The 26,347-nt window shown below is 45.6% G+C and overlaps 1 protein-coding gene across 2 annotated transcripts in view; it reads left to right on the plus strand.

The window, feature by feature from the left end:
• Positions 1–26,347, plus strand: part of SLC16A10 (solute carrier family 16 member 10) — a 161,018-nt gene that overhangs the window by 115,454 nt on the left and 19,217 nt on the right. Inside the window, exons 4-5 of one of the 2 annotated variants that reach the window (XM_062186606.1) lie at positions 17,044–17,184; positions 25,108–25,336. In XM_062186606.1, the coding sequence (XP_062042590.1) occupies positions 17,044–17,184; positions 25,108–25,336 (370 nt within the window). The remainder of the gene's footprint in view (positions 1–17,043; positions 17,185–25,107; positions 25,337–26,347) is intronic. The other variant, XM_062186607.1, reaches the window with a different exon arrangement.

A 26,347-nucleotide genomic window follows, 5' to 3' on the forward strand; every position in this document is an offset into this window, starting at 1 on the left:
GGATGATGACTTGGTTTCAGTTGTGTTCCTATCTTTCCACTGTTAACTCACCATGGACATCAGCTATTCGGATACCTCTGTTCGTTGACTATCATTGGGTTGTTTTAGTTTTTCAGTTTTAAACGTGTGTGGTTCTCTTATCAAGAAGATGACTGTGACTGACCAGTGTTGAAATCTGTTACAAACAAGTTCATGAGACTGTTTTTCAAAGAAATTTATGCTAAGATATAAGTAATTTTCAAAAGAAACTTTGATAGAAAGATCTCGTTTACCTGATGCTATGATTAAGAGATAAATCATTTGCCTGCTTCCAGGGGCAATAAGTGGGACTCCAAGTCCACTTGTAATTGAGAAGAAACAAGTTGTATTTTTAAGCTTGAAATGTAATTTTGAGGCAAACAAGTCAATAAACAGGGCATATCTCAGGAGGTGTTTTCTAGCTCTGAGTAATGCAGATGTCCCCGTGAGTCAGGCCTGGAATGTGCTGGTAGATCTCACCAGCCACAGCACCTGTGTTCACGTTGTTGGTCAGGGCAGGGAGGCTGCTCCGAGCCCAAGCCCAGGGTGCTGAGCCTTGCAAACAGGAAGAGCAAACACCCTCTCATGTCTGTGTGATGTCCTCAGATGGAGTCAGGTGACAGTTGGCAAGCACTGATCATGTGTCTAGAATTTGCAGGGAACCTGCAAATAACTGTCACAAGGATGAGTGTGGCAGCAGTGTAATAAATAACACTTTTTGAGCCAAAGAAACCATTCTGTGAACGTATACTGTTTCAGAGTCATTTATGAGTTATGCTTAGAGCTGGGATTTGAACACAGGATTTAAGTCCCATGTTCTTTTTATGAAGGACTCTGCTGTTCTTTCATCGTGTTACCCAAGATGGGATGCTATCATTTTCATTCATGTTGGGTCTGTACCAAAGATTACTTTGCCTTGCACATTTTTCTGTTCTCTCAGAAATGAGTACAAAGGCCATCTTGAGCTTTCCCAGAACTCAGAGCCTTTGTTCTGCTGTAGTGGGAATAAGAGGATTTCATGCAGCCTTATTTCCAGCTGCTCCCCATCTCCTCTTTTGATCTCTAGTTCATTGTAAATATGAGAAAATTGAGGCCATACAAACCCCCGATAAGCAGAACATGGGCCAGATATGGCTTCTTGGTTTTTTTTTTTTCAATAAAGATTATGTACAACAGAGCAAAAATGGACACATGTACAAATTTTATAACAGCGTTTGTCCTATCATTTGGTTAACGTAAATGCTGTTTTTGGAACATGGGGAAAGTCAGCTGCCTGAGTGTTAGCATCACTATGGGAGGCCCCTGGTGGATCATCAGTCGCTTGAGAGTGCCCTAAAGAGTTTGTGTGTTGGGAAACTGTTCCTTCCCTCTTGTGAATGTATACATTTCACCAGGATTTCGTTGTGTTTTAAAGGATCTCACATTTTATTTGATAAAATATTTGAGATCTTCCAAATTTCAAATGTGAAGGGTCATTGGCTTTTGCCAGACATTTGCCAGGTGGCTCTGGTGTCTAAACCATCCCACAGACACTTCTGCTGGCTTGTGCCTACTGCAGCTTTCTCTGGCATTTGTGCAAAAGTTCTCATCACTTATTGTGAGGCTTCCAGAGTGTAAGGGGCAAGGGGCCATGTTACATACCTGCACCGTTAGGCAGACTTCAGCACCCAGGGAAAGTTCAAGGGTCATGCACATCTCAATGTGGTGTCCCCCGCTGCCCATGTAGTCACCTCTCCCCCTGTGCCAGATCCCTGTGGTATCCTGTATCCATCTAGCTCACTTGTAATCAGAGGGTTTACGCCCTCATGACAGATTGGAAAAACGCTGAGTATGGAGGAGCCCAACTGCTGGCCTCCATGCTAAGCAGACCAGGTTCTTTCTTGGAGTAGCATTGCGAGGACAATGGCAGCATGGTGGCTGCCAGGCACAGTTTAACATTCTGCTTGCCTAGTCCTCAAAGCTATGCAGGGGGTTGCCTTAAACCACCAACTGCTTTTATTAGACAAATGTAACACATAGGTTTTCCATGTTTTTATTTAATGCTTGGCTTCCAAGAAGTTCCCATAAACATCGTCTCTCCCTGGGGTCTTGGGGCAACCCTGTGAGATGGGCATCAGCAGTGCTTCCCTGTAGGCTGGGAATGGCGATGGCTTGCTCTGGGTTGCAAGACCAGTACATGGCGCAGCCAAGGCCCAAGCCTGGGTTTTTTTCAGGGTGACTTTTAAAGAAACTATCCAAAGATGTGCCAAAAAGTATAACAGTAAGTTTGGAGCTGTGACAGATTGCACCGATCACTTCACTGTATTCCGCCCCCATTCAAAGACATTTAAAGGAACTAAAGCATAGAAAATTAAGTCGCTTGCCAGAAGTCACATTTATAAAAGTAGCAGAGCCGGGTAAAACATCCAAGAATATCCACGCAAAATAAATGGAGGCTTATTGTAACCTAAATTGTAAATGTAGACAAAATGAAGCAATGAAATTGTTTTCTTAGCCAAGCCTGGTCACCCTCATCTCCAGGAGGTTGTTTTGCCAGTCTGGCATAGTCCAGCTCTCCCAGAGGTGCCAGTGGCAGTTGCACTGGCCTTGTGGTCTGTCTTTTGTGGATATATTTGGAGCTCATGGTCAAAGTGGTTGTGTGGCAGAGTTGGGCTGATTAGGCAAGGCGTGCAGTGGCATCCTGCAGACTGCAGGGCCATGCATCCTGGGCCAGGCCGCTGAAGCTGTGGGTCCTGTCTGCCCCGTCACTGTGAGGCTCTGACAGACACCAAGCCGTGGGGCCCATTGCACGGCCCCAGCCCTGTTGGTGGTGGCTGTGGAGTTCTGGAAATGTTTTCTGTTGACTTCATGTGCAGTTGTATAATTGAAGTTGCCCTAGCTCAGTCTTCTTGGCACTACAGCCAGGTAAGAAGAGCTGAACTTAAAATTTTGTGACCTCAAGGCTTAAATATTAGGAGTTAAAGATTTCACTTACCCTTTATCTTTTTCTCCTTTGTATTCTTGGTTTCAGTTTATTATTCTGTTTATCTTCATGTTGATTGTTACTTTGACATTTATTAACTGTGCACCGTGTTTTAACAGTTTGCAGAATTAAAAAGTAATCAGGTTGTTTTTCCATCCACATTTCCTAATTCCTGTAATTTTTGTTTTCCTAGTTTTCATTCAAAAATAGGCCTATAAGATGTGTTTGGCACAAAGATATTTCTTTGTGTAATTTATCAATCTAAGTATCAGACTTTACCCACTGGGATTCACTGTGTGGTGCGAATCCGTTGAACTCCTATAACTTCTGCATACATTTCTTTAAGTTTTTGTTATTATGTGGGCTGGAAATGTTTCACTTTATGAGAACTAACAAAAGAATATGAGAATATTGGCCTTTACATGTATATTTTCTGATTCAGTATGCACAGTAATAGCCTTTCGTTAGGAAACAGCACTAGTATAGATTCTCCTGCTAATTGACAAGAACCCTTCAGCTCAGAGAGGGCTCACTGGGTTCAGGGCTGCACAGCAAGCAGCAAGAGTGCCGGCAGAATTGATTTAGACAAAGTTATGTCATTCTGTGACCACTGTTGTTCAAGCGTTAGTTTCTGTGACAGATCCTGCCCGAGCACCTGTGGTGTGCTTCCAGCATTCCAGGTATGGGGAAGCAGTGGGGAAAAGGGATGCTATCTCCCACAGAGTTGTCTGTGTCTGTGTATATATGTATATAAGGTAGTTTTCAAACGTGAGCTTTTCTTTGAAGCCAGCAAAATGAGCTGGGCGGTGATGATGCATGCGAGTTCAGCATGGGCGCTCAGGGCAGCCTTGCTGCAGAGGAGAGGGCCAGTGTGGTCTGTGGGCGAAGTGGGTGACTAGGCGCTGAGATAACAGCTTCCTCTTGCCGGCGGAAGCCTCCAACAGAATTTCTGCAGCCTGTATCTTTAAGAGCAGCCAGCAGTTGAACGTTTTTTAATCCAACTTATTTTTATCTGATATATTATGTTAAAGTCTGCAAGTTGAAAATGAAAACTTCATGTATACTTTGCTGTAGGACCCAGGCATTGTTTTTTCATATACTTTGTTAATTGCTGATGTCTGCTAATAATAAACTGTGCCAGTTCTTGGATGGTGCTATCAAGTGAATGCTTAGACGGCCTCTCTTTATTTTGTCCCCATGTTTTTCAGGTTTTTTTCAATGGTATCTGTGCTTTTCTTGCTTTCCTAGCTTTTCTAACCTTGCATTTATTTCCCTTCAGATCTCAACATCTGCTGCAATTTGACTGTTCAGGTTAGTGAAAATTTGCCCATTTACCAGTTTTGTGCCTTAGGCAGTATTCACCAGCATTCTCCTGCTTGAGATGAATAAGGATCTTTACTTCTCTGGCCACTTGTGACTCATTAATGGCAAAGTTAAATATTTACAGAACACTCTCATCAAAACAAGTGGTTTTTTTTTTAAAGACTGTTTTAAAAAATATGTAAGACAAGAGAGCTTAGAACTTGATAGAAAGAGAAGACATAGTTAATACATGAGAAATTTAGAAAACTGATCATTTACAAATCAGTAAACCAAAGCAGAGCTGTTGCTTTTAGAAAGGGGCAGCAAGCCATGTGTTCCAAATTACAGGTAGGTAGTTGGCTAAAAATCAGTATTTATAGATAATTCAGCAGTTGTTTTTAGAAATGATGCATGAAAATTTTCTCAGGCATGAATATTATCCCTAGAATGTACGCCCCAAACCTCTGAGAGATTTAAAATTGGTAGGGGAGAAAGAAATCCACTAACATTTAAAAATATCTCATTTTAACTGCAATGAAGCAGCAGCAATGATGTATTTTTGTCAGTCCCTTATACTGTATAATGTATCCAATGTAAGTATGGGAAAAGCTGGTGAAAACTGTGGACTTATCTACAAATACACTGGGAGGTTGTGTGTGGGGAAGGGGCGGGCACCTAAGGAAGCAGGTAAGGTGAGGTTAGCCTGGGTAGGGCTAGGACAGGCTCCTTTTCGTTGCTCCAGCCCCAGCACCTAGCACGTGCCTGGCTGTCTTTTGAGATTTATTTACATAATTGAAAGAGAGAGAGAGAGAGAGAGAGAGAGAGAGAGAGAGAGAGAGAAATATTCCATCTGCTGGTTCACTCTCCAAATGACTGTAACTGCCAGGGCTGGGCAAGACCAAAGCCAGGAGCCCAGCACTCCGTCTGAATCTCCTACATGGCTGGCAGGGTTCCAAGTACTTGGGCCATCTGCTACTGCTTTCCAGGCATATTAGCAGAAAGTTGGAATGGAACTGGAGCAGCTGAGACTCGAACCTGTGCTTCCATGTGGCAGCTTAACCCATTGCACCACAGCACCAGCCCCTGTACCTGGCTCTCAGTCTGTACTCTTGGACAATTGCAGGTTGAGTTGCTGAAGTACAAGGTCTGCTAGTTCTTCCCTCATGCTAGTAGCACTTTGTGTTCTTCAAATTCTTTTTTTATTTGCTCTTCAACATATGTCTCCTGAAGGTGGGAATGTTTTCTCTCCATCTCACAAGGGAAGGAGTTAGTTGTTAAGAGACTTTCTTGGGTCATGTACACAGTTAATGACAGGCTGAGGTCTAAAAGTTTAAAAATCGAAATAAAAGTGATCTTACACTCATTTAGATTGGCTTGGAAGTGGCCGGCAGGAGGGCCGCAGTCCTGCTGAGATGAGCTTTTTCCCCTAAGCCTAGTGCTCCCAGCTGCTTCCACAGGACTGACATGCCGGCAGGTGGCCCATGGGCTACAGAGCCCACACCCTTCTTGGCCCACATGCACAGCTGTCGAATTTTAAATGCTGATGGATATTGATTGGATTTCTGAAGCATTATTGTGTTATCAACAAAAATCAAGTATCACAGTTACCTCTGTTCACGGGAACCCATGGTTTTCTTCTTTGTGTTCCATGTTCCTTGGGAGCTGCCTCAGTTTTCAGGCTCTTGACCTTGTCTTCTCACTTTTCCACAGAGGAAAGTTCCCAGCTTCCTGTTGATCTTTGGGCATCAAGTGCCCTTCTCTGTCAGGTGTCTCCTTGCTTTAGCTCTTCAACCCTGAAGGCCCAGTCTGAATTTTGCGATGGGAGTTGCCTGATGACGCCCTTCCCCTCTGTTTCCTGTGAAGTGCTTAGTTTCTACCTCTGCATCACTGTCGCCTTCGTAGCATCCACGTAAGGCCCTAGCACAGTGTGTCCCTTTCTCTCCTGAAATAAAAATCCCTAGATAACATTACCTGCCTCTACGCATCATCTTTTTTTTAAATCAATGATATCCCACCTGTAACATAAAGGAGAAATAAAAGAAAATGCTTTAGATATGTACTACAACATGGAACATTGAGAACATCATGCTAAGTAGAAGAAGCCAGACACAAAAGGATAAATATGATTCCACTAAGCAAGTGGAGTCAAGTTCACAGAGACAGAAAGTAGAATGGTGATTTCCAGGGGCAGGGGATTGAGAAGATAAGGAATTAGTGTTTAATGGAGCTCTATTTTGGGAAAACGAAAAAATCCTGGATATGGTGGTGATGGTAGTAGAACAATGTGAATGTACTTAATACCTTAAGTCACTGAAAAATGGTTAAAATGGTGAGTTTTATGTGATGAACTTTTTTGGAGAATGCTTGTAAAAGGAAAATACATATTATGAAAACACTACGCGTGGATTTCAAAATGTTTTTATCTTTTAATTCCATTTTTCCATGAACTTTGTTGAAAAACTCTTGTATGTGGAAATGACAATAGTGAGAGGAAAATGTATCTAGGATTAACCCTAACAATTGCTTACTTACTTGAGAGAGAGAGACAGAGAGATCCCATCTGCTGGTTCTCTCTCCACATGCCCGTAATCACCAGGACTGGCCTAGGCTGAACCTGGGAGCTGGAACTGAATCCAGATTTCCCATGTAGGTGGCAAGAACCCAATACCTCTAGCCATCATTGCTGCCTCTCAGAGTGTGCATTAGCAGGAAGTCGGAGTTGGGAGCCAGAGCCAGGTATTGAACCCAAGCACTTTGATATGCAGCATGGGCTTTTTAACTACTAAGCTAAATGTCTGCCCCACGCAACAATTACTCTTCATTCTGGTAAAAAAGAAACTGAATCTGTGGGATGATAATAGGGAGGCAGTCCGCAGCTAGCTGACTCTTAGGGCTAATAGAAAGGATTCAACACTGTGTGCCTAACAAAGCCTGAAGAGGAAGTATAGGTAGGAGTCTTTAGCAAAGTAGCTATCCAGCCAACATCATTATCCTGATCCTTTTTTTTTTTTTTAAATGTATTTATTTATTTGAAAATCAGAGTTGCACAGAGAAAGGAGAGTGTGTGTGTGTGTGTGGGGGGGGGGGGGGTGTCGGTCTTCCATCCAGTGGTTCACTCCCAAACTGGTTGCAACAGCCGGAGCTGCCTGATCCGAAGCCAGGAGCTTCCTTCAGGTCTCTCATGCAGGTGCAGGGGCCCAAGTACTTGGGTCATCTTCCACTGCTTTCCCAGGCCATAGCAGAGAGCTGGATTGAAAGTGGAGCAGCCGGGACTTGAACCGGCGCCAATATGGGATGCCAGCACTGCAGGCAGCGGCTTTACCCGCTACGCCACAGTGCCAGCCCCTATCCTGATTCTTAGTAAGGAGAGATTAGAAGAAGGTAAAGTTTTCATGGAAGAATTTTTTTTTTCAATGCAGAATGAAGGGTGGAATTAAACTGAATAAGAAGGTAATGCCTTAACTTATGCTTTTCTAAAACATCAGGTATACCTTAAGCTAAATGAATTAGAATTTCAGTAAACAGTTTACACATCTTTTACTGTTCAAGAAGACATAGAACTAGTTTTGAGAATTTATAAAATATCTGGCTTATTAACATATTGCCAGGATCATTAATTAAGCAAAGTTAGCATTACCCCACATTCTAGTGTTTTAAGTAATACTTTCTGAATTTACCCCTTCCTATTTTAAAGTGAAGCCTATTTTAAATGTCTAAAATTTAAGCTTACTTAGATTAGCCTTTTATTGAGTGCATTTGTTACCTTTGGACTAGTTTTCCAAATTCATGTCATCCAACTTTTGGTTATAGATTCCATACCCACAAATACTTGTCTGCATGTATATGTAGCTTATAGGTGACTCGGGAGTAACTTTAAAGAGCACATGCCTCCCTGGGTTTTAATAAGGGTAGAACATGAAAACCTATGATGCCTCGCCAGAGCCTGGGTCACATAGACAGGAGCTTGCTTCTGTGGACCGTTTGCAGCCAGTGCGTGCCTTCAGCGTGCTCTGCGGAAGTACTGAGGTCGCTGGTCTTGCAGGCAGGTTGTGGACTGGTGGAGCCCTTCAGTGCCGTCATGCTGACAGCCCACAGGCAGGCTAGTATTTTCACAGGTGTGCGGGGTGTTTTTTAAAAAATCTATTTATTTGAAAGGCAGAGAGAGGTCTTTCATCTGCTGATTCACATTCCAAATGGCCACAACAGCTGGAGGTGAGCCAGGAGCTTCCTCTGGGTCTCCCATGTGGGTGCAGAGGCCCAAAGACTTGGGCCATTTTCTCCTGCTTTGCCAGGCCATGGCAGAGAGCTGAATCGGAAGTGAAGCAGCCGGGTCTCAAACTGGTGCCCATATGGGATGCCAGCACTGCAGACAGCGGCTTTTCCTGCTAAGCCGCAGCACCAGCCCCAAATGGGCAGGATCTTAATGCACCATACTGGGTGTCCATGCAGCCTAGCCAGGAACTAAGGATCTGAGAGAGCAGTAAATCTGGTGTGCTAAGAATGAGACTCAAAGAAAAAACTTTTCAGAATCAAATTTGGACTTGGGTGGAATACCTTTCATTGTTCATGAAGGAACAACAACTTTTGATAAGTTGTGAAATATCTGGCACAGAAATTAGCATCAGGATAACTAATTTCAAATTCCCTGAAAAGCCTAGTGGTTTATTTTTTTTTTAAGATGAAATCTTCCTTAAACTTCTCATATTCAAGGTTTTTTAAAGTGGCATCTAAATCCCTATCAGTTGTGGTTGACAATTTCTCTAGAAATTTTTTTTTGTTCTATTTTCCTAATTCAAGGAAAATTATTTATTTCCAAAAAAGCAGGGAAACATAACAGGCTTTGCCAAAATTTTTAGAGTGAGAAAATTGGGTTTTTCAAAACTAGACCAACTTCCTTAAACCATCAGCCATGTCTCCCTGCTGAGCTCCTCTGCTGTGCCTTGGTGGCTGTGAAATAAGGCCTGTTCCAGGGACACTTCTTTTTTCTGCAGCCCTGACTCACTCGGTCTCAACAGTGCCTTGTGTGACTCGACACCATGGAGACCCATCTTAATGAAATGGAAAGTCTGACTTTAAAAAACAGACAGAACCAACTACCCGAGCCTGCCAGCGTCCTGTCAGGCCAAAGGTCTGCTCTCCAGCTGGGCAGCTGTTGAAGACGCGGCAGGTACCTGCACCACAACAGGAAGATGTGGAAGCAGACACGGGCGGGCCTCCGCAGGCAAAGGGCAGCCTTCCTCAGGTGTGGCTCACAGGCATATTCGTCCCAGTGCACAGTTGATCGCATTGAGCGAGCAAAAGTGACATTTGGGGCCTGATCTAATCATGGACATCTGTTCGTGGCTGGAAAGTCTTATTGCACCCTCCCCCCACATTAAGGGCTTAATTTTAATGCACACAGATCTATGGGTTAGTTTTCTTCCACCTTTAATCTGTTCACTTTGCTAGCCTGTGTACAGTGCTCATGCAAAACCTCATAAGGAATGCCCCACTTGTTTTAATTGACTTCCTTTTCTTCACAAAAACAGAAATAGAGGAAACAGTTGGTTTTTTGAAAGAGGAAAAACAAGTAAGACCCTCGTTTTCCATTCAGAAGATTTCTGTTCATCCTACTTTGAAATCAAAGGGTAGTGTAAAGTTTTCATTTGCAACAAATTTCCAGATTATCCATTAACCTCTCTAACAGGCTTTTCACTCCCTTACAAACATACATGTCTCTTTAAAGGGGCCAAGCTCTTTTCTCTGAGTTTACATTTTAAAGAGTGTATTGGAGCAGAATGGTGTTTGAGAGGTACAGACTAGCTTTTGACATATTGGATGGGTGTTTTCTTAGTAGTCATTCCAAACTGAATGTAACCGAGGAACACTACTCCAGAGCCGCTGCTTGGCTGCAGGGTAGGTGGAAGTGCTCTGAACTGAGGGTTTCTAAAAACTGGGAAGTAGAAAGCTTTGAGTCAACTGGATTTCCACAGCCACTGAAAATATTCCATGACATTTCTTCCCGCAGGTTTGGAAGTGCCAGGCAAGCTTTAAAGATACCCATTGCCCCCTCCCCCACAAGAGCTGACTCTCCTAGAAGCAAAAATGAGTGCACAGGCCTACCTGTCGTCCAGCCCACTTTCCAGTGTGTGAGAGGAGGAGGGGCAGGCAGCCAGGGAACCAGCGGCGTCCCAGCCAAGGAGAGATGGTGACTGCATAGCTGAACTGCTCGAATCTGTCAGAGGGCTTGGTTAACTGCAGCCACAGCTCATGCTAGTGCTTGTGTTCCCTTGCTCAGGTCTGTGAAGACAGCTGTCAGTCTTTCACTGCCGTGCTCTGCAACGCTCGGTCGGGTGCATTTGTGCCCTGCTTTCCTGGCCTGCCACACGTTGCCTTTGTTGTTAGCACTTTGTAATGAGTCCATCAGCTGTCACGTCCAGTCTGCTGTCAGAGGTGAAGTTATTTATAAGCGTGTCCAGTAGTTCCCTTTCTTTTTACCCACTGTGCCTCCAAGTCATACAGCTGAACATGTATACACTAACAGTTTAATTATTGGTGTAATAAATGCTACACATGCTACATAAAAGATATTGAGGGAAAGAATACTCATGCCCTCCAGGGAGGTGTGGGGGTGGAGTAACAAGGCTGCTGGCGGTCGCCATGTGGTTGGATCACAGTCTATAATTAGAGAAGTACATGGGTCGTGTTTGGGCCTTCCTGACAGGTGGCCCCCTGGCTTTGCAGATGTGTTCCACCCTTAGGCTTGAGGGGCTTCTGTGAATGAACTGATTTGGGGCTCTGTTTAATCAGGCCCCCTTCCGTTGTGAAACCATCTGGCAAGGAGAGGCCTGGGCATCTAAGGCACTGTCATCAGCTTCACTGGGGCTGGTTTTGTACCACGGCCACCCCCTTTCCCGTCCTTCATGGCTATTTCTCAGAGAGCCAGAGGACTCTGCCTGCATTCTCAGTGGCAGAATAGTATCAGATGTCCCTGAGGGTGTTGCACCCTGGTTCCCCCCCAGGGGAGCAGCGGACAAGAGAGAAGTCAGGGCCAAGACCGTTCCAGTGAGATGATTGCTCTCTTAGGCTGTTGCTCCTGACCTCATAGAAATGAGCTCTGGCTCTGGCTTTAGTGAGGGGACAGGAAACCTGTCATCCATAGAGAGGCTCATGGCCATTGCTTGAATTGGAGATGGCTAGAGGAAGGGGAAATGGCAAACTACTTTGTCTTTTTTTTTTTAAGTAATAATTACCAACAAATATGGAATAAGATATTTTAGGATATGAGTTCTTAGTTATCTTTGGATTAAAAAATTAAGTAGCATTTCGCACAATTTAAACATTTTTCTATGGTCAGCGAAAGCTGTTACTTGAATGATGGAAAAATCTTTCAGGAGCAGGTGGTTGAGATGTCAGTCAGCAAGGCCTTGCTAATCTACAGGTTTTCAACCTTGGATTAAACAAATGTCTGAGGTCATAAATGACTAATTCTTACCCTTACAAAGTCTAACATAAAATGATTGCTCTACAAAATATTGTCCATTCCCTGTGTAGATAGTGGCCTCTAAGCTTTGTATTGGTTTAAGAAATGTTAGAAATGAAAGCATCTTCAACATTTGCATGTCTCTGCTCATGCAACTCTTTATGAGGAATGTCAGTTTTGCCCAATATCATGCTTTCTCCTAAATGCATGCCAGTCTCCAGAGGACAAGAAATAGGCAGGAATTCAGAAAACAGTAGCATTTGTGGGAGAGCAGGTGGCAGGAGGAATGTGCTACTGCCTCAATGCGGAAGGATCTGTGGGACCCAGGGGTTCAGCACCCACAAAATCTGTTCTCCTGTTCCCCAGGTTCCCTCCCTTACTGACCATAGCAAGTTTTAGTTTATAGATTTTGGTGGGGGGGAGGGTAGGGAAGGAATATCTGAAGCAGAGTTTCCTATTGTATTTTAAAAAGGACAGCAGTAACAAAATGCAATGAAGTAATGCTCCTTACTGTTGACGAACAGTGTTTACTTAAACAGATTTTGAATTTACCCTATTTAATCTTTCAAAAGACCCCAAACATTTTACGTTGTTATCCTTTTAAAGATTACAGGAGTGGGCATTTGATATAATGGTTAAACTGCCACTTGGGATGCCTGCATCTCACATGGGAGTGCCTGGTTTGAGTCCCAGCTCAGCTCCCAATCCTAGCTCTGGGCTAATGCACCACATAGGAAATATCAAGTGATGGCTCAAGTGCTTGGGTCTCTGCCACCTGATGGGAGATGCTAATAGAGCCCACTTCCTAGATTTGGCCTGGCTGAGCCCCAACCATGTGGGCATTTGGAAAGTAAACCAGTGGGTGGAAGATTTCTCTATCTCTTTCTCTCTCTCTGTTTTTCAAGAAATAATTTAAAGATTATAGGAGCTGGCATCATGGCGCAGAGGGTTAAGCTACCACCTGCAACATCAGCATCCCATGTGAACACCAGATTGAGTCCTGGCTGCCCCATTTCCCATCCAGCTCCCTGCTAATTCACTTGAGAAAGCAGCAGCAGATGACCTAAGTATTTGGGCCCTGCCATCCACAAGGGGAGATCCAGAGGGTATTCCAGGAACCTGGCTTCTACAGCCCTGGCCATAGCAGTCATTTGGGCAGTGCTCTTTTTGTAACTCTTGCTTTCAAATAAATAAATCTTAAAAGAGAAATTACAAAGTCAAACAGGGACAAAAATAAGTCACAAATAGAGGGTGGTAGCAGTTTGGCAGATAGATAGAGCAGTCATTCACTTCTAAGAATACCTATCTCTTGTGATTACTAAAGGATATCTCTTAAAAAGTTATAGTATATTCTTTTGGTGCCTCCCAAAGTGGATTAATGAATTAGAGTCTGGATTCTAATTCCAAATAAGGCTGAAGAATACAAATGATAATATTCTACTTGCCTTCCGACTTTGTCTAATTTCACTTGAGGGACAGTGGTAAGGGCATTGAGGACTTATGCGGTTTGGGGTCACTTTTATATTTTTATTTTTAAGAATTTTTTTAAAGATTATTTATTTGAAAGGCAGAGTTACAGAGAGAGAAAGGGAGAAGACACAGAGAATGAGATCGTCCATCCCCTGGTTCATTTCCAAAACGGCCATAATGGTTGGGAGCCTGGAATTCCATCCAGGTCTCCCATGTGAGTGGCAGGGACCCAAGCACTTGGGCCATCTTCTGCTGCCTTCCCAGGTACATTAGTAGGGAGCATTGGCAGTGGAGCAGCCAGGATTCGAACTGATACTCCTATGAGTTATTGGCATTACAGGCAACAGCTTAACCCACTGCACCACAGCATTGGGTCCTATGACAAAAATATTTCAACATGGATTCAGTATGAAGACATTATTAATGAGATACATTGCATGCTGTTCTCACACTAGAACTTACTGAATCCCATAAGTTTTATCTTCAGCATGTCTCTGTCCAGACTAGCCCTATACCCAGGTTCACATCTCAGTGCTTAGCTGCCCACATGGGGTTAAGGTCTGTGCTTAAGACACAGCCAGAGTCAAAGCTGCAGTAGCACAGCAGAGGCCTGTATCTGTCAAGCCAGGGGTCTGAGCCTTACCCTGAAGGCTGAGGAGGTTTGAAAGAATCTTTAGCAGAAAAATGACATTTTTTATATTGAACTTATTCTAGTGGTCTTAGAGAATATGGGTGGGAGGGGAGAGACCTAGGAGCAGGGGCTCAAGCAAGAAGCATGTCAGGAGGCTGCTGCAGTGGTCCTGTGAGGGTGGCAAGAGCCAAAAGTAAAACACCCCGGGGAACATGGACCAAAGGAAGTATACCCGAGAGATGCAGGAGGTAAAATCATCAGGCTTTGGTGGCAACTGTTGGATCCAGGATCAGGAAAAGCCTAAAAGGCCAGTAGAGCAGTGCTCAGAAATGAGGGCTGGGGGCAAGGGCAGATTCTCCAGGTGGGATGAGTTCAGCATGGGGCATGTTGACTTGGAGGTGCCTTTGAAATGGGCATGTGGTTACATCTAGTTTGGCACGCAAGAGTTTACTCAAGAGAATGTGTAGAGTGAGAAGCTCACAAAGCTGGGTGGGAATGCTCAGTGCTTCAGGTGCCAAGTGGAAACTTGAGGCAATAGCGGGAGGTTAGTATGTCTAAGGGTAGAAGAGGGGAAGAACATCCTGGCATGTCTCAGCGATTTTAGAATAAACTAGTGCTGCTGGGCCAAATAAGATTAAGGCTGAGATCAAAGCCAGCTTAATGCAATTTGTAGACATGTTTTGTTTGGCTTCTGTAGGCCTGGGTCACATAATGTTCTAAATCTAAGTGAGGTGCCAACATTTCCACACGAAATCCAGGTTTCTAACTTCTCTTTTAAAATGAAAAGGGACAGGAGGTAGACTTGGCACCATTGGTAGTCTCACATGGTAATGACCAACTCAATTGTATGCCTTTTCTCTCCAGTGAATTGTCCTGCCCCTTTCTGTTACTTGCCTAGAACCTCCAGACATTTGAATTTTCTACATTTTTAAAAAGATTTATTTTATTTATTTGAAAGAGCTACAGAGAGAGACAGAGAGAGAGGTCTTTCATCCACTTGTTCACTCCCCAGATGGCTGCAACGGCTGGGGCTGTGCTGATCCAAAGCCAGGAGCCCCAGGAGCTTCTTCTGGGTCTCCCACACGGGTGCAGGGACCCAAGGACTTGGGCCATCTTCCACTGCTTTCCCAGGCCATAGTAGAGAGCTGGATGGGAAGAGGAGCAGCTGGGACTAGAACCAGAGCCCATATGGGATGCTGGGGCTTTAGCCCGCTTGCCACAGCGCTGGTCCCTGAATTTTCTACTTTTGAGGCAAGGCTCAGTAGGTGACAAAGGTACAAAGATTTGTGACAGATCATGGAGAGCTTTGGATTCCAAACTAAGGAGTATAAGACATAGACAATCAGCAACCTGTGATTAAGAGCTTGCTAAGATTAAAGCTATATTTTGAAAGATTATTCTGGACCAGTGTGAAAATGGAGAAGTTAGAACAATTATCAGTTTTGAAAGGGACTAGAGAAATGAGATAGGGTGGGGATATTCAAATGGACTTTAAAAATGCAGAACGGAAGTGCTTTAAGGAAATGTCAATCAGGAACCACACAGGAACCATATGGACCAGTGTACTTGGTAGGAAATTTGCCTACAGATTTCCAGAACCCAGGCTGAGGTTTGATGAAGGAGGTGGTGGTTGCCAGGGGTATTATGCAAAGATGAAATAAATCATGCTTGTTGTCCATCTGTGGCCTACAGGCCACTAAACTTCTAAGTAGAACTCCATTCTGTAAATGGGGAGGAAAAATTCTTTTATTAAAAAAAAAAGACCAGAATTAACATCATTATTAACTATGTGCCAGGCACCATTGCAAGTTCTTTGTGTAGATATTTAATTTTCACAGCCACCTTTGAAGTAGGTATTATTGCTATGAGGAGGCCTCAGAAAGTTCATGGAAACATATAATTAAAAGGTAACGGGAGGGGGCATTTAGCCTAGTGCCATGTCCCACATGGAAGTGCCTGGATTCCATACCTTCAGCTCTGATTCTTGCTTCCTGCTAATGCAGAGCTGGGGAGGCAGCAGTGACGTCTGAAGTGATGGGGTTCTTGCCACTCACACAGGAAACCCAGAATGAGTTCCTGGCTTCTGTATTTGGTCTGGCCAAGGCCTGGGTGTCATGGGCGTTTGACGGTGAAGCACTGGATGGGAGCACTCACTCTCTCGACCTCTTAAATACATTTTTAATGCAAATTTTCCATGAATTTTAGAAGCTCCCTCATATTTTTATTTTTACAGACACAGAAACAGACTTTAGAGGAAGAGATCCTACCCAGAGTCACGAGGTTGTTAAAGGTTGGACCCAGGACTTAGAGCTAAGCAGTCTGACTGCAGAGGCTTATTTTTTAAATCATTATGTTCTGGCCGGCGCCACTGCTCACTAGGCTAATCCTCTGCCTGCGGCGCCGGCACTCCGGGTTCTAGTCCCAGTTGGGGCACCGGTTCTGTCCCGGTTGCTCCTCTTCCAGTCCAGCTCTCTGCTGTGGCCCGGGAAGGCAGTGGAGAATAGCCCAAGTCCTTGGGCCCTGCACCCGCATGGGAGACCAGGAGAAGGCACCTGGCTCCTGGCTTTGGATCGGCGCAGTGAGCCGGCCGTAGCAGCCATTTGGGGAGGGGGGCGGTGAACCAACGGAAGGAAGACCTTTCTCTCTGTCTCTCTCTCACTAACTCTGCCTATCAAAAAAAAATTATGTTCCATTCCCTTCTAATCTTTATCTGGTGCAGCGCTACAGTAGGCAGCTGCACAGGCAGAGAACCATATGGTTTCCTCCTGCAGGTGCCAGTATGGCTCACTTCAGGGGTACCAGTTTGGTTCAGGTCCTCCTGGAGGAAATGCAGCTCCAGAGCTGACCCTGCAACTGTCATTCAGGGTGCAGATGAGTGCCGGGTCTGTGGGTGAATCTGAGAGAACTGGCTTGTATGTATACTGTGTTCCAAGTTCTCTTCCATTAGCAGAAGGCTCAGTGTTAGTTTATAAAGTATGTACAGCTAGCCCTTTATTGAAAAAAGATAATAAAAACGCATTTAGCAGCTAAATTATGTTAGGCTTCATGTTTCCTCATGAAGAGCAACCAGAGAACGAGTTGTGTAAGTATTGGAATTTGGAAAGGGCTGGGAGTCCTTAACACTGTGTAGAAACAGATGCCTTTGATGTCCAGTTTCCCCACTGTATTTAGGGTGGTTTCCGTCTCTTTGCTCGACAGGTGAACCATGTGAAGAAAAGATTTCCAGGTGAAAAACATGAAGTGGTCCTCATGTGCATCGGCATCACGTCCGGAGTTGGCCGGCTCCTCTTCGGCCGGATCGCAGACTATGTGCCTGGGGTGAAGAAGGTCTATCTGCAGGTACCACTTGCTCTCTGCCTGTCTCTCTCTTCTCCAACAGAACGGTCCTGTCTCATTGCTCAGTATGTGTACTCACACGCTTAAATTCTAAAAAATGGGAGACATTTTCATTTGGATTTCCCATGTGAGACGCTGGCAGGCAGACAGCAGTTTTTCTGTTTTGTCCAGGAGCACCACCAAACCAAAATGGTTTTTGACCATTGCTTTTTCTAAGTTTTATTTTTTGGCACAGTTCTCACAGTCAGCTGCAGGTATTGCCTTTTGCAATACCTTGTGAAATTTGGGCATGTGTGTGACTTTTGAGCTGCTTCGCTGTGGATGGCCTCCTGTTTCTAGGCTGTGCATAAACAAACACTGATCCCAAGATCACCATTGATGATCAGCAGGCATTTAGTGACTCGTTCATGCCAGACACGGCAGAGTGCAATGAAATGTGGCCTGTGCCCTCAGTCAGTAGCAAAAACTGTTGTGGGGAGATGGCTAACCAGTGTGGCTGCACAGCAGAACAATGGGTGTGCTAGGTGGGCACCTGGGAGTGTGGGCACTGAGCATGTGAATCCCCAGTGAGGAGTGGAGAGCGGCAGTGAGGTGTGCAGGGAAGTGGGGGGAAGGCCATTCCCGCCAGAGGAGAGCATGTGGGTGCAGTCTGGAGGTGTGTGCAGTCTGGGAAATGGAATGTCTGAGTGGAGTAAAAGGAGAAGAGCAGATGGATTGGCTTCAGACACAGGCAGGAGGCAGGTTGGGAAAGGGCCTTTATGTGCACAACAGAGGATCAGCTGTATCCTGGAAGCTCCCAGAAGCTGTTACAGAATTTCAATGGAGGGAGGCACCTGCTGTTGTGTTTTATCAAGATCAGTGTGAGGGGTGGAACGGAGTGGAACAGGGGCCAGGACTTGAGCCCGTCACCGGAGGCTGTGTATTGTGTGGCTCTGTTTACATGACGTATCCAGAAGAGCAGATCCATAGGGGCAGAAGGCACGGTGTGCTTGTCAGGCTGGGGGAGGGAGGGCCCAGGGAGTAACTTCTGGGAACAGGGTTTCTCTTTAGGGTGATGAAAATGTTCTGAAATGAGATAGTGATGATGGTTGTACAAGGGGTGAATACACTAAAAGTCACTGAAATGGACACTGCCTATGGGTGAGCTTTAGAGTATATGAATTATGCCTCACTCAAAAAAGCTTTATTAAGTAAACAGGGAGGGGGTGGAGGGAGTGTGGCAAAGAGAGTAGAGCCAGTGTCCCACGTGAGTGCCAGTCTGTGTCTCAGCTGCTCCACTTCTGATCTCTCTCACACACACATCTGTAACTCTGCCTGTCAAATAAATCTTGAAAAAAAAAAATGAGTGGTGGGAGCACAGGTACTGGCTGGAGATTGTTGACATAGTTTGGGCAGGAAGAACTATGGCAGAGAACCTGGGATCAGACACAGAAAATGAGAGCTTGCTGGAGCCACGTAAGCTGGCTCTGAAGCTGTGGCTCGGTGGTTTTGCTGTCTTATCCAGGTGAGCCATTCAGTCATGTCTGAGTAAGAAGATGAAGTTCATTTCTGCTGTATTAAGTTTGGTGTCAAAAAAAAATCTGGTTGTGTTGGGAGCCCCTAGAACAGTCTGGACAAGAGGCCCATGGGACTCTGGCATTTGTGGGCTACGTGGTTTGAGCAGAGGATTGGGGTGTAGGAAGAAACAGTAGCGCGTTCCTCCGGGCAGGAGTGGCCAGCAGTGACAGGAGCTAGTGAGGAGGCTGCAGGGTCTGGGAGAGGTTGCAGTGAAAGTGCAGAGGGGACCCTCAGGGGCAGGTGTGGGGCTGATGGCAGCCGCAGGGTAGATGGAGACACAGGCTTGATCTAAAAATGTGGCTGTGGGAAGCAGGCAACAGCAAGCCAGAGGGGGCTTGGGATTGGGTATGAAGTCTGTTCACTTAATTTTATGGGTGAGACACATGATTTGAGCAGGGCTTTAAAAAAGAGCTGAGATTTGGGCACAGGAAAATGATTGGAAGAGGCATTTATTACAGGGAACGTAATTTCCATTCATTGACTTAGAAGTAATACAGCCAGTGCTCAGCCTTTCACATGGCAGCCAGCGCATGAAGTGCCCTGCGTGCGTTACCTCACTAACCCGTGCTCGGGTAAGGAAGGAGACGCCATGCTGTCCACTTGCAGATGTCAATGTGGAGGGACAGAGGCTACTCACTGTGGGAGTGAGTGCAGGTCCTACAGGTCTGGGGGGGATTTTGGTCACCCAGCTCGAAGGACGTGGAGGTCTCTGGCAGCGCGCTACTTTAAAAAATGTGTTTATTGTATTATGATCATTCTGCCCTTTATCAATACCTCACTGGATGTCCTGGTCTAACATTTAGTCTTGTTCTCAAGTGTTAAGGGATCCCTCTACTGGACATATGTTGCATTGCAGACTTAAAGCTTTTCATTCATTCAAAAAATTTGAAGGCTTCTTGCGCCAGCCTAGACCCTGGCAGGAGGTTGCAGACAGGACTGATGTGGCCTCTGAGTCGCTGGAGAAAGCTGGTTGTGTTTGGGAATCCAAGAGCCAGCGAGGAGGAGCCGTGAGAGCCAGGATGGAGGGACTTTTCCTCAAGCACAGTGGGCCTCTGTTGGAGCCCGTTGGCCTGCCTTCACTGTTGAGGTGGCTGCGGCTGCTGTGTGTGTGTAGGATGGATCACACGGAGGAAGGCAGCAAGCCAGAGCCGGAAGGACAAGAGATGAGGGCGGTGGCCTGACCTCGGCTCCACGGGGGAGGGAGCCGGGGCGACTTTAGACATTCTCTGTTCTACTCCAAAACAGCTGGGAAACTTCTCCCCCTTACTGATGGGAGGCCATTGTCACATTTTGGGGCACATTTTTATACTTTAGTGTTTCAAGTAAGTTACAAAAGAAAATATTATCTTTCCTAGCCTTGTCCCCGTGTTTGGTCAGCATGTACACAGCAGTGAGTTAAGTCAGCACTGTAGGTCGGATGCATCATTTTGGATGAATGGTTGACCATAACCTGGCTTCTTTTAGGCCTTGTTCAGTTATTCTCATCCAAATGTTGCAGTGTTTGTGGCACCCACTCGTGCTGAGTCACAGGTGCAATGAGTGCATCCCAAAGAGGCCAGTGAAGGAGCAGGAAGTTCCTCTGTGTGTCTCTGGCTGCCGGGAGCCGCCTATGGCTCCATGTGGCGAGCACAGCAGCGCAGGAGATAGCAGAGGCCGAGCCTGCAAGCCTGCACCGGACACTGGACTCGCCCTCCTGACCACGCCCCCAGCTCACCTTTCTCCAGTGTCCCTGCGCAGGGCTTGATTCCTGGCTCTTCTCAGCTGCGGCCCCAGCTCTGCATGCTTGTTGCTTCCTCTTTCTCCCCATCTCCCTCCCTGGCTGGCTGCCTTTTGGCTGGGCCTCTGAGTGCTGGAATGCTCTCTTGCTTCCCTGGCCTCCATCACTTCTGTTGACGGTGCGTTTTCTCAGACATCACTACTCCCTGCTTCTGCCTCTTATGGCCCAGCCAGGTGAGGCTGTGACAGTTTTCTTCCCTCCTTGTCCCCTTGACACCAGTTCTGATGGGTGATACAGACACGCTCCTCAGCGCTCCCCCGTGGTCGTGGGTGCGGGTCACAGTTGCTGAGGTCTGGGAGCACACCACACCCCACCCCCTACCCCCACCCCCGCCCCGCCTGATTCCCACCTTTTCTGAAGCCTGCTTGTCCTGGTGGCACTTCTGCAAAGTAGCTAGCGCAGTGTGCACCATTAACAAATCCTTGCTTTTATTCTGTTTTCATATAATATTAACTACAGAAGGCAGGTCTTGCTTTGGAACAGGTCAAGAAACGAGGTCCTCTTCTGCTGAGTCAGGTCTCTGCCTATGGAGAACAGGAGTTTAGGAGTATATCTGACACTCTCAAGTATGAGTTTTGAATTTAAACTTGCCTCAGAGTCCTGGTTCCAAGTACTTTTTAAAGATTTATTTAATTTAAAAGGCAGAGTGACAACAGAGAGGGAGAGAGAGAGAGGTTCACTACTCATATGGCTTCAACAGCTGGGGCTGGGCCAGGCTGAAAGCAGGAGCCAGAATGACCCCCAGGTCTCCCTGTGGGAGGCAGGAGCCTTCTAGTGCATCAGCCATTGTCCGCTGCCTCCAGGGTGCACAGCAGCAGGAAGCCAGAGTCTGAGGCAGAGCTAGGACTCAAACCCAAGCACTCTGACAAGGGACATGGACATCTTGACTGTTACTAAATGCCTGCCCCAATTTGAATTTTTTAGAGACTGCATTCATGAGTTACTTTTTTTTTTTTAAAGATTTATTCATTTTACTTGAAAGTCAGAGTTACGTGGAGAGGGAGAGGGAGAGGGAGAAAGGGGGTAGGGGAGAGGGAAGAGGGAGAGGTCTTCCATCTGCTGGTTCACTCCCCAGTTGGCCGCAATAGCCGGGGCTGTGCCAGCCAGGAGTCAGGAGCTTCTTCCAGGTCTCCCACGCGGGTGTAGGTGCCCAAGCACTTGGGCCATCTTCTACTGCTTTCCCAGGCCACAGTAGAGAGCTGGATCGGAAGTGGAGCAGCCAGGACTCGAACCGACACCCATATGGGATGCTGGCACTGCAGGCGGTAGCTTTACCCGCTATGCCACAGCGCTGGCCCTACGAGTTACTTTTATAGTTTAGAAAAATGAGTGACTTTTCATATCCATCTTCCCATATGAGCATCCTCCAGTCAAACCAGAGTAAAGTGATTGGTATAGCTCAATCTCTTTTTTGCCCCATTCCAGTTTAGAGTTTTACTTTGTCCTAAAGATACCGTGGAATATACTTTAGCAAATGTAAGCTGTTTCCAAAATAGGATCCAATGCTTAACAAATCCCTGGCGGCAACAAGGAGCCCAAAGCCCCACAGTCTCACGTATGCTGTGGCACTGGGTGCGAGCCTGTCATGTGCCAGTGGCTTGTCCAGGCAGAAGTGATCATGCTCTTGTCCGTGAAGCCACTCTGGGTGTCAGAGTCTGTGCGCTTCAGGGGAAGGTAGCCCCAGGCTGTCTGTGTTTGGTGGGCAGGTGGGGGATCATGGAACTCTCTGCCAGCTGCTTTCTGGCCCACGTGCTGAGCCAGAGGCTCTGCCAGTCTGGAAACTGGGGAATCCACCTGGCAGGATCAACACTTGAATCTCATAGGGCTGATTATGTGTCTGTCTCCCGAAAGGCCTTCTGCCTGTTCAGGTGCAGCTCATTCCTCCTCCTGTACTACACTTAGATTTCTGAGCAAAACTTAAGCTGACATTTCTCCAGGAATGTTCTTGCAATAGCAGTGGGAATGGTAAAAGGACAAAAAAGCTGTTGTCTTAGGGTTCATTCTCTGGAGCCTGTGATGTTATGACAAAAGAGACTCCCTTGGATTATTTTAAGAAAACAAAAGCATGTAAACTGATATTGTCTTGTTAAATGTCAGGGCCAGAGTTTAGAAGACAATTGAGTCGTGTTTTTTTTTTGTTTGTTTGTTTGTTTGTTTTTTTCTTTGACAGGTAGAGTGGACAGTGAGAGAGAGACAGAGAGAAAGGTCTTCCTTTGCCGTTGGTTCACCCTCCAATGGCCGCCGTGGCTGGCGCGCTGCAGCCTGCGCACCGCGCTGATCCGAAGGCAGGAGCCAGGTGCTTCTCCTGGTCTCCCAAGGGGTGCAGGGCCCAAGGACTTGGGCCATCCTCCACTGCACTCCCGGGCCACAGCAGAGAGCTCGCCTGGAAGGGGGGCAACCAGGACAGAATCTGGCGCCCTGACCAGGACTAGAACAGCGCCGCAGGCGGAGGATTAGCCTGTTGAGCCGCGGCGCCGGCCGACAATTGAGTCTTTGAATCCTTTACTTAAATCTAAGCAGTGCTGCTACCTTTGGGAAAGGAAAGAATAAAAGATTGTATGTAATACTAAATTTATTAATCCTTCAAACCGAGCCACAGTATCTACAGATCAACATCTGAGTTCCGGATTAGTGCATATTTTTGAAGTGAGGATGTCCTGCCCCTCCTGTGTAGACTGTCTGTTAAACCGTGGGCCAGGCTGCGGGCCCCTGCGTGTAAGGAGGAAGCTTCTCTTCCTCGTTAGCAGGTGCGTTCTCGCTACCTGGACTGCATTTCGCGCTGTAACACCTGGGGAAGAGCATGATTTATCGTGATTCTGCCTACAAATGAAGTCACAGAAGTGTTTTAATGAGAAATGCTTAGAGGACAAGTGTATAAATTTCATTATACTCATTTCTTGAAAGTCAAAAAATTTTACTTTTAAATCACAAATTAACAAATCATTGTCAAATAATTGAAAAAGAATATAAATTAGTATGGTCTGAATTGAGAAAAGGAGAATGTGCAGTCAGGCAAGGAATTAGGAAATAATATGCCCACACTATATAGTAATATAGTTGAAACTCTTACATGAGTGATTTCTTCTTCTTTTTTTTTTTTTTTTCTAAAACTAATCAAAGATAAACAATTTAGAGGATTTGGGGCCGGCACTGTGGCGTAGCAGGTTAAGCAGCAGGTTAAGCTGCACCTGCAAAGGTGCCATGCTCCAGTTTGAGTCCCAGCTGCTCCACTTCTGATCTAGCTCCCTGCTAACGGCTTGGGAAAAGCAGCAGAAGATGGCCCAAGTGCTTGAACCCTGGCCGCCCACAAGGGAAACCCAGATGAAGCTCTTGGCTCCTGGTTTGGCCTGGCCCAGTGCTGGCTGTTGTGGCCATCTGGGGAATAAACCAGCAGATGGAAGATCTCTCTGTCTCTCCTTCTCTCTCTCTGTAACTCTGGCTTTCAAAATAAATAAATCTTAAAAAAAAAAAAAAAATTAAAGGGGCCAGTGCCGCAGCTCACTAGGCTAATCCTCTGCCTGCAGTGCCAGTACTCCGGGTTCTAGTCCCGGTTGGGGTGCCAGTTCTGTCCCAGTTGCTCCTCTTCCAGTCCAGTTCTCTGCTGTGGCCTGGGAGTACAGTGGAGGATGGCCTAAGTGCTTGGGCCCTGCACCCACATGGGAGACCAGGAGAAGCACCTGGCTCCTGGCTTTGGATTGGCACAGTGCGCCAGCTGTAGTGACCATTTGGAGGGTGAACCAACGGAAGGAAGACCTTTCTCTCTGTCTCTCTCTCTCACTGTCTAACTCTGCCTGTCAAATAAGTTAAAAAAAAATTAAAGGAGCCAAAAATAGGTAAATCAGGAAAATTATCTAAAGTGTCTGGATCTCATGTTACATACATTAATACAAAGAAACATGTGCTATTAAGCAAAACTGACATTGTGCCAAGTAGTGTACTAGGCTCTCAGCAGGACTCCAAAATGCCATAGAGTTACTTTTCTTACCTTGAAAGAAATCTGTGCTGAACAAAACAAGAGAATATAAGGCACATTAAAAGAAAAGAAATAAATAAATATATTCCTGAAAGTTAACCTAGTATAATGTAGTGATGTGGGTGTGTCATGGTTTTACCAATTAAATGCAATTAATGTGTCTACATATAATATTCTATAGTTTTATCCTACATTCTCTGTGATTATAGATGTGTTTCTAGGATTTAAATAACTTTTCACATTTATTTCCTTTTCACTTGTAAAATAAAAATTAAACTCCTAGTGTTTGGTTAGTTTTTCAATTAAAATAATACCTCAGATCTTTACCTAGTTTCCTATCACTTCCTTCTACATTTTGATTTATCATTAGGTCTCCTTTTAGTACAGGGTCTGACTGCAAAGAGCTTAAAGGCAGGGAGAGAGAGAGACCACAGGAAGTAGTGACCTTCTTCCGGTTCCTTAGAGGAACGTTGAGAAAGGGCGGGGCAGTCATACTGAGTAATGAAACCAAAGGCAACAGGGTAGCTGTTGCCTGCCAGCTGCATGTGTTTGGCTTGCTCAGTCATTGTGGCCCTCGCTCTTCCGGGGGCCAGAGCTGACGCTGTGGTGTCTGTCCTAGGTGCTCTCCTTTTTCTTCATTGGTCTGATGTCCATGATGATTCCCCTGTGCAGCGTCTTTGGGGCTCTCATCGCCGTCTGCCTCATCATGGGTCTCTTCGACGGATGCTTCATTTCCATCATGGCTCCCATTGCCTTTGAGCTGGTCGGTGCCCGGGATGTGTCCCAAGCGATTGGATTTCTGCTCGGATTCATGTCTGTCCCCATGACTGTGGGCCCACCTATTGCGGGTAAATATGCTGATCCCCTGGTAGCTGGATTAATTCATAACATTTTTTTCTGCTTCAGGTCCTAAGTTTTACTTGTATGTAAAATATAATTGATTACTGGCCCTGTGCTTCTGTATGGGCCTTGTGTATAACATTTTTAGTAAGACCGACTGTAAACAGTATATTGAAAGGAGTTGCTGAGGAGTCCCTCGTATTCTTTCTGGCTTCTAGAACGCTCAAAAGAATGTTAACAGAGCTTCTGGGCTTGCTGAAGATTTCACAGTTACTATAGTTCACTTAGCATACGTGCATTAGAGGAATAGGAATATGTGTGTGTGTTTAAAATGCAAACTCTGGAGGATTTTTAAATATGTGTGCTTTGTGCAAGAGATCACACCTCCTGAGGAACAGGTGATGAGAAGTAACATCTATTGGAAACAGTTGAGATGTCCAGCAAGGAATGAATGGAAAACAGTGTGATGTATTGTGAAACAATGGAATACTATTCAGCACAGAAAGGAATAAGGTCCTGCACTGAGACGTGCTTCCAGCTGAATGAGCTTCAAGAACATTATTCTAAGTGAAAAATGCCAAATATAAAAGCTCACATACTCTGTGATTCTGTTCTTGTGAAATACCCAGACTCCACAAATGCAGAGAGACAGAAAACAGACCAGTGGTTTCCAGGGGCTGGAGGGAAGGAGGACTGGGGAGCAACTACTTAATGGGGACCAGGTTTCTTTTTGGCACAATATGAAAAGATTTTGGACAGATGGAGGTGACATTGCACAATGTTGTAAATGTACTAAATGCCGCTGGACTGTTCACTTTAAGATGGTTAGTTTGATGTTATGTGGATTTCCTCTTCAGAAACGTTTTGAGTAATGGTATAAAGAGGTCTTGTGTTCAGTATTATTCAGGTGTGACTTAGTTTAAGGAGATGTCACACAGTTGTGCTGAAACTGGAACGTATGTTCTGCCACCTGTGTCTGGCACAGGAGGGGCTCAGCGAGGTTCAGGTCAAGCCAGTCT

Source organism: Lepus europaeus, chromosome 3 (genome assembly GCF_033115175.1).
Source record: "Lepus europaeus isolate LE1 chromosome 3, mLepTim1.pri, whole genome shotgun sequence".
Lineage (NCBI taxonomy): Eukaryota > Metazoa > Chordata > Mammalia > Lagomorpha > Leporidae > Lepus > Lepus europaeus.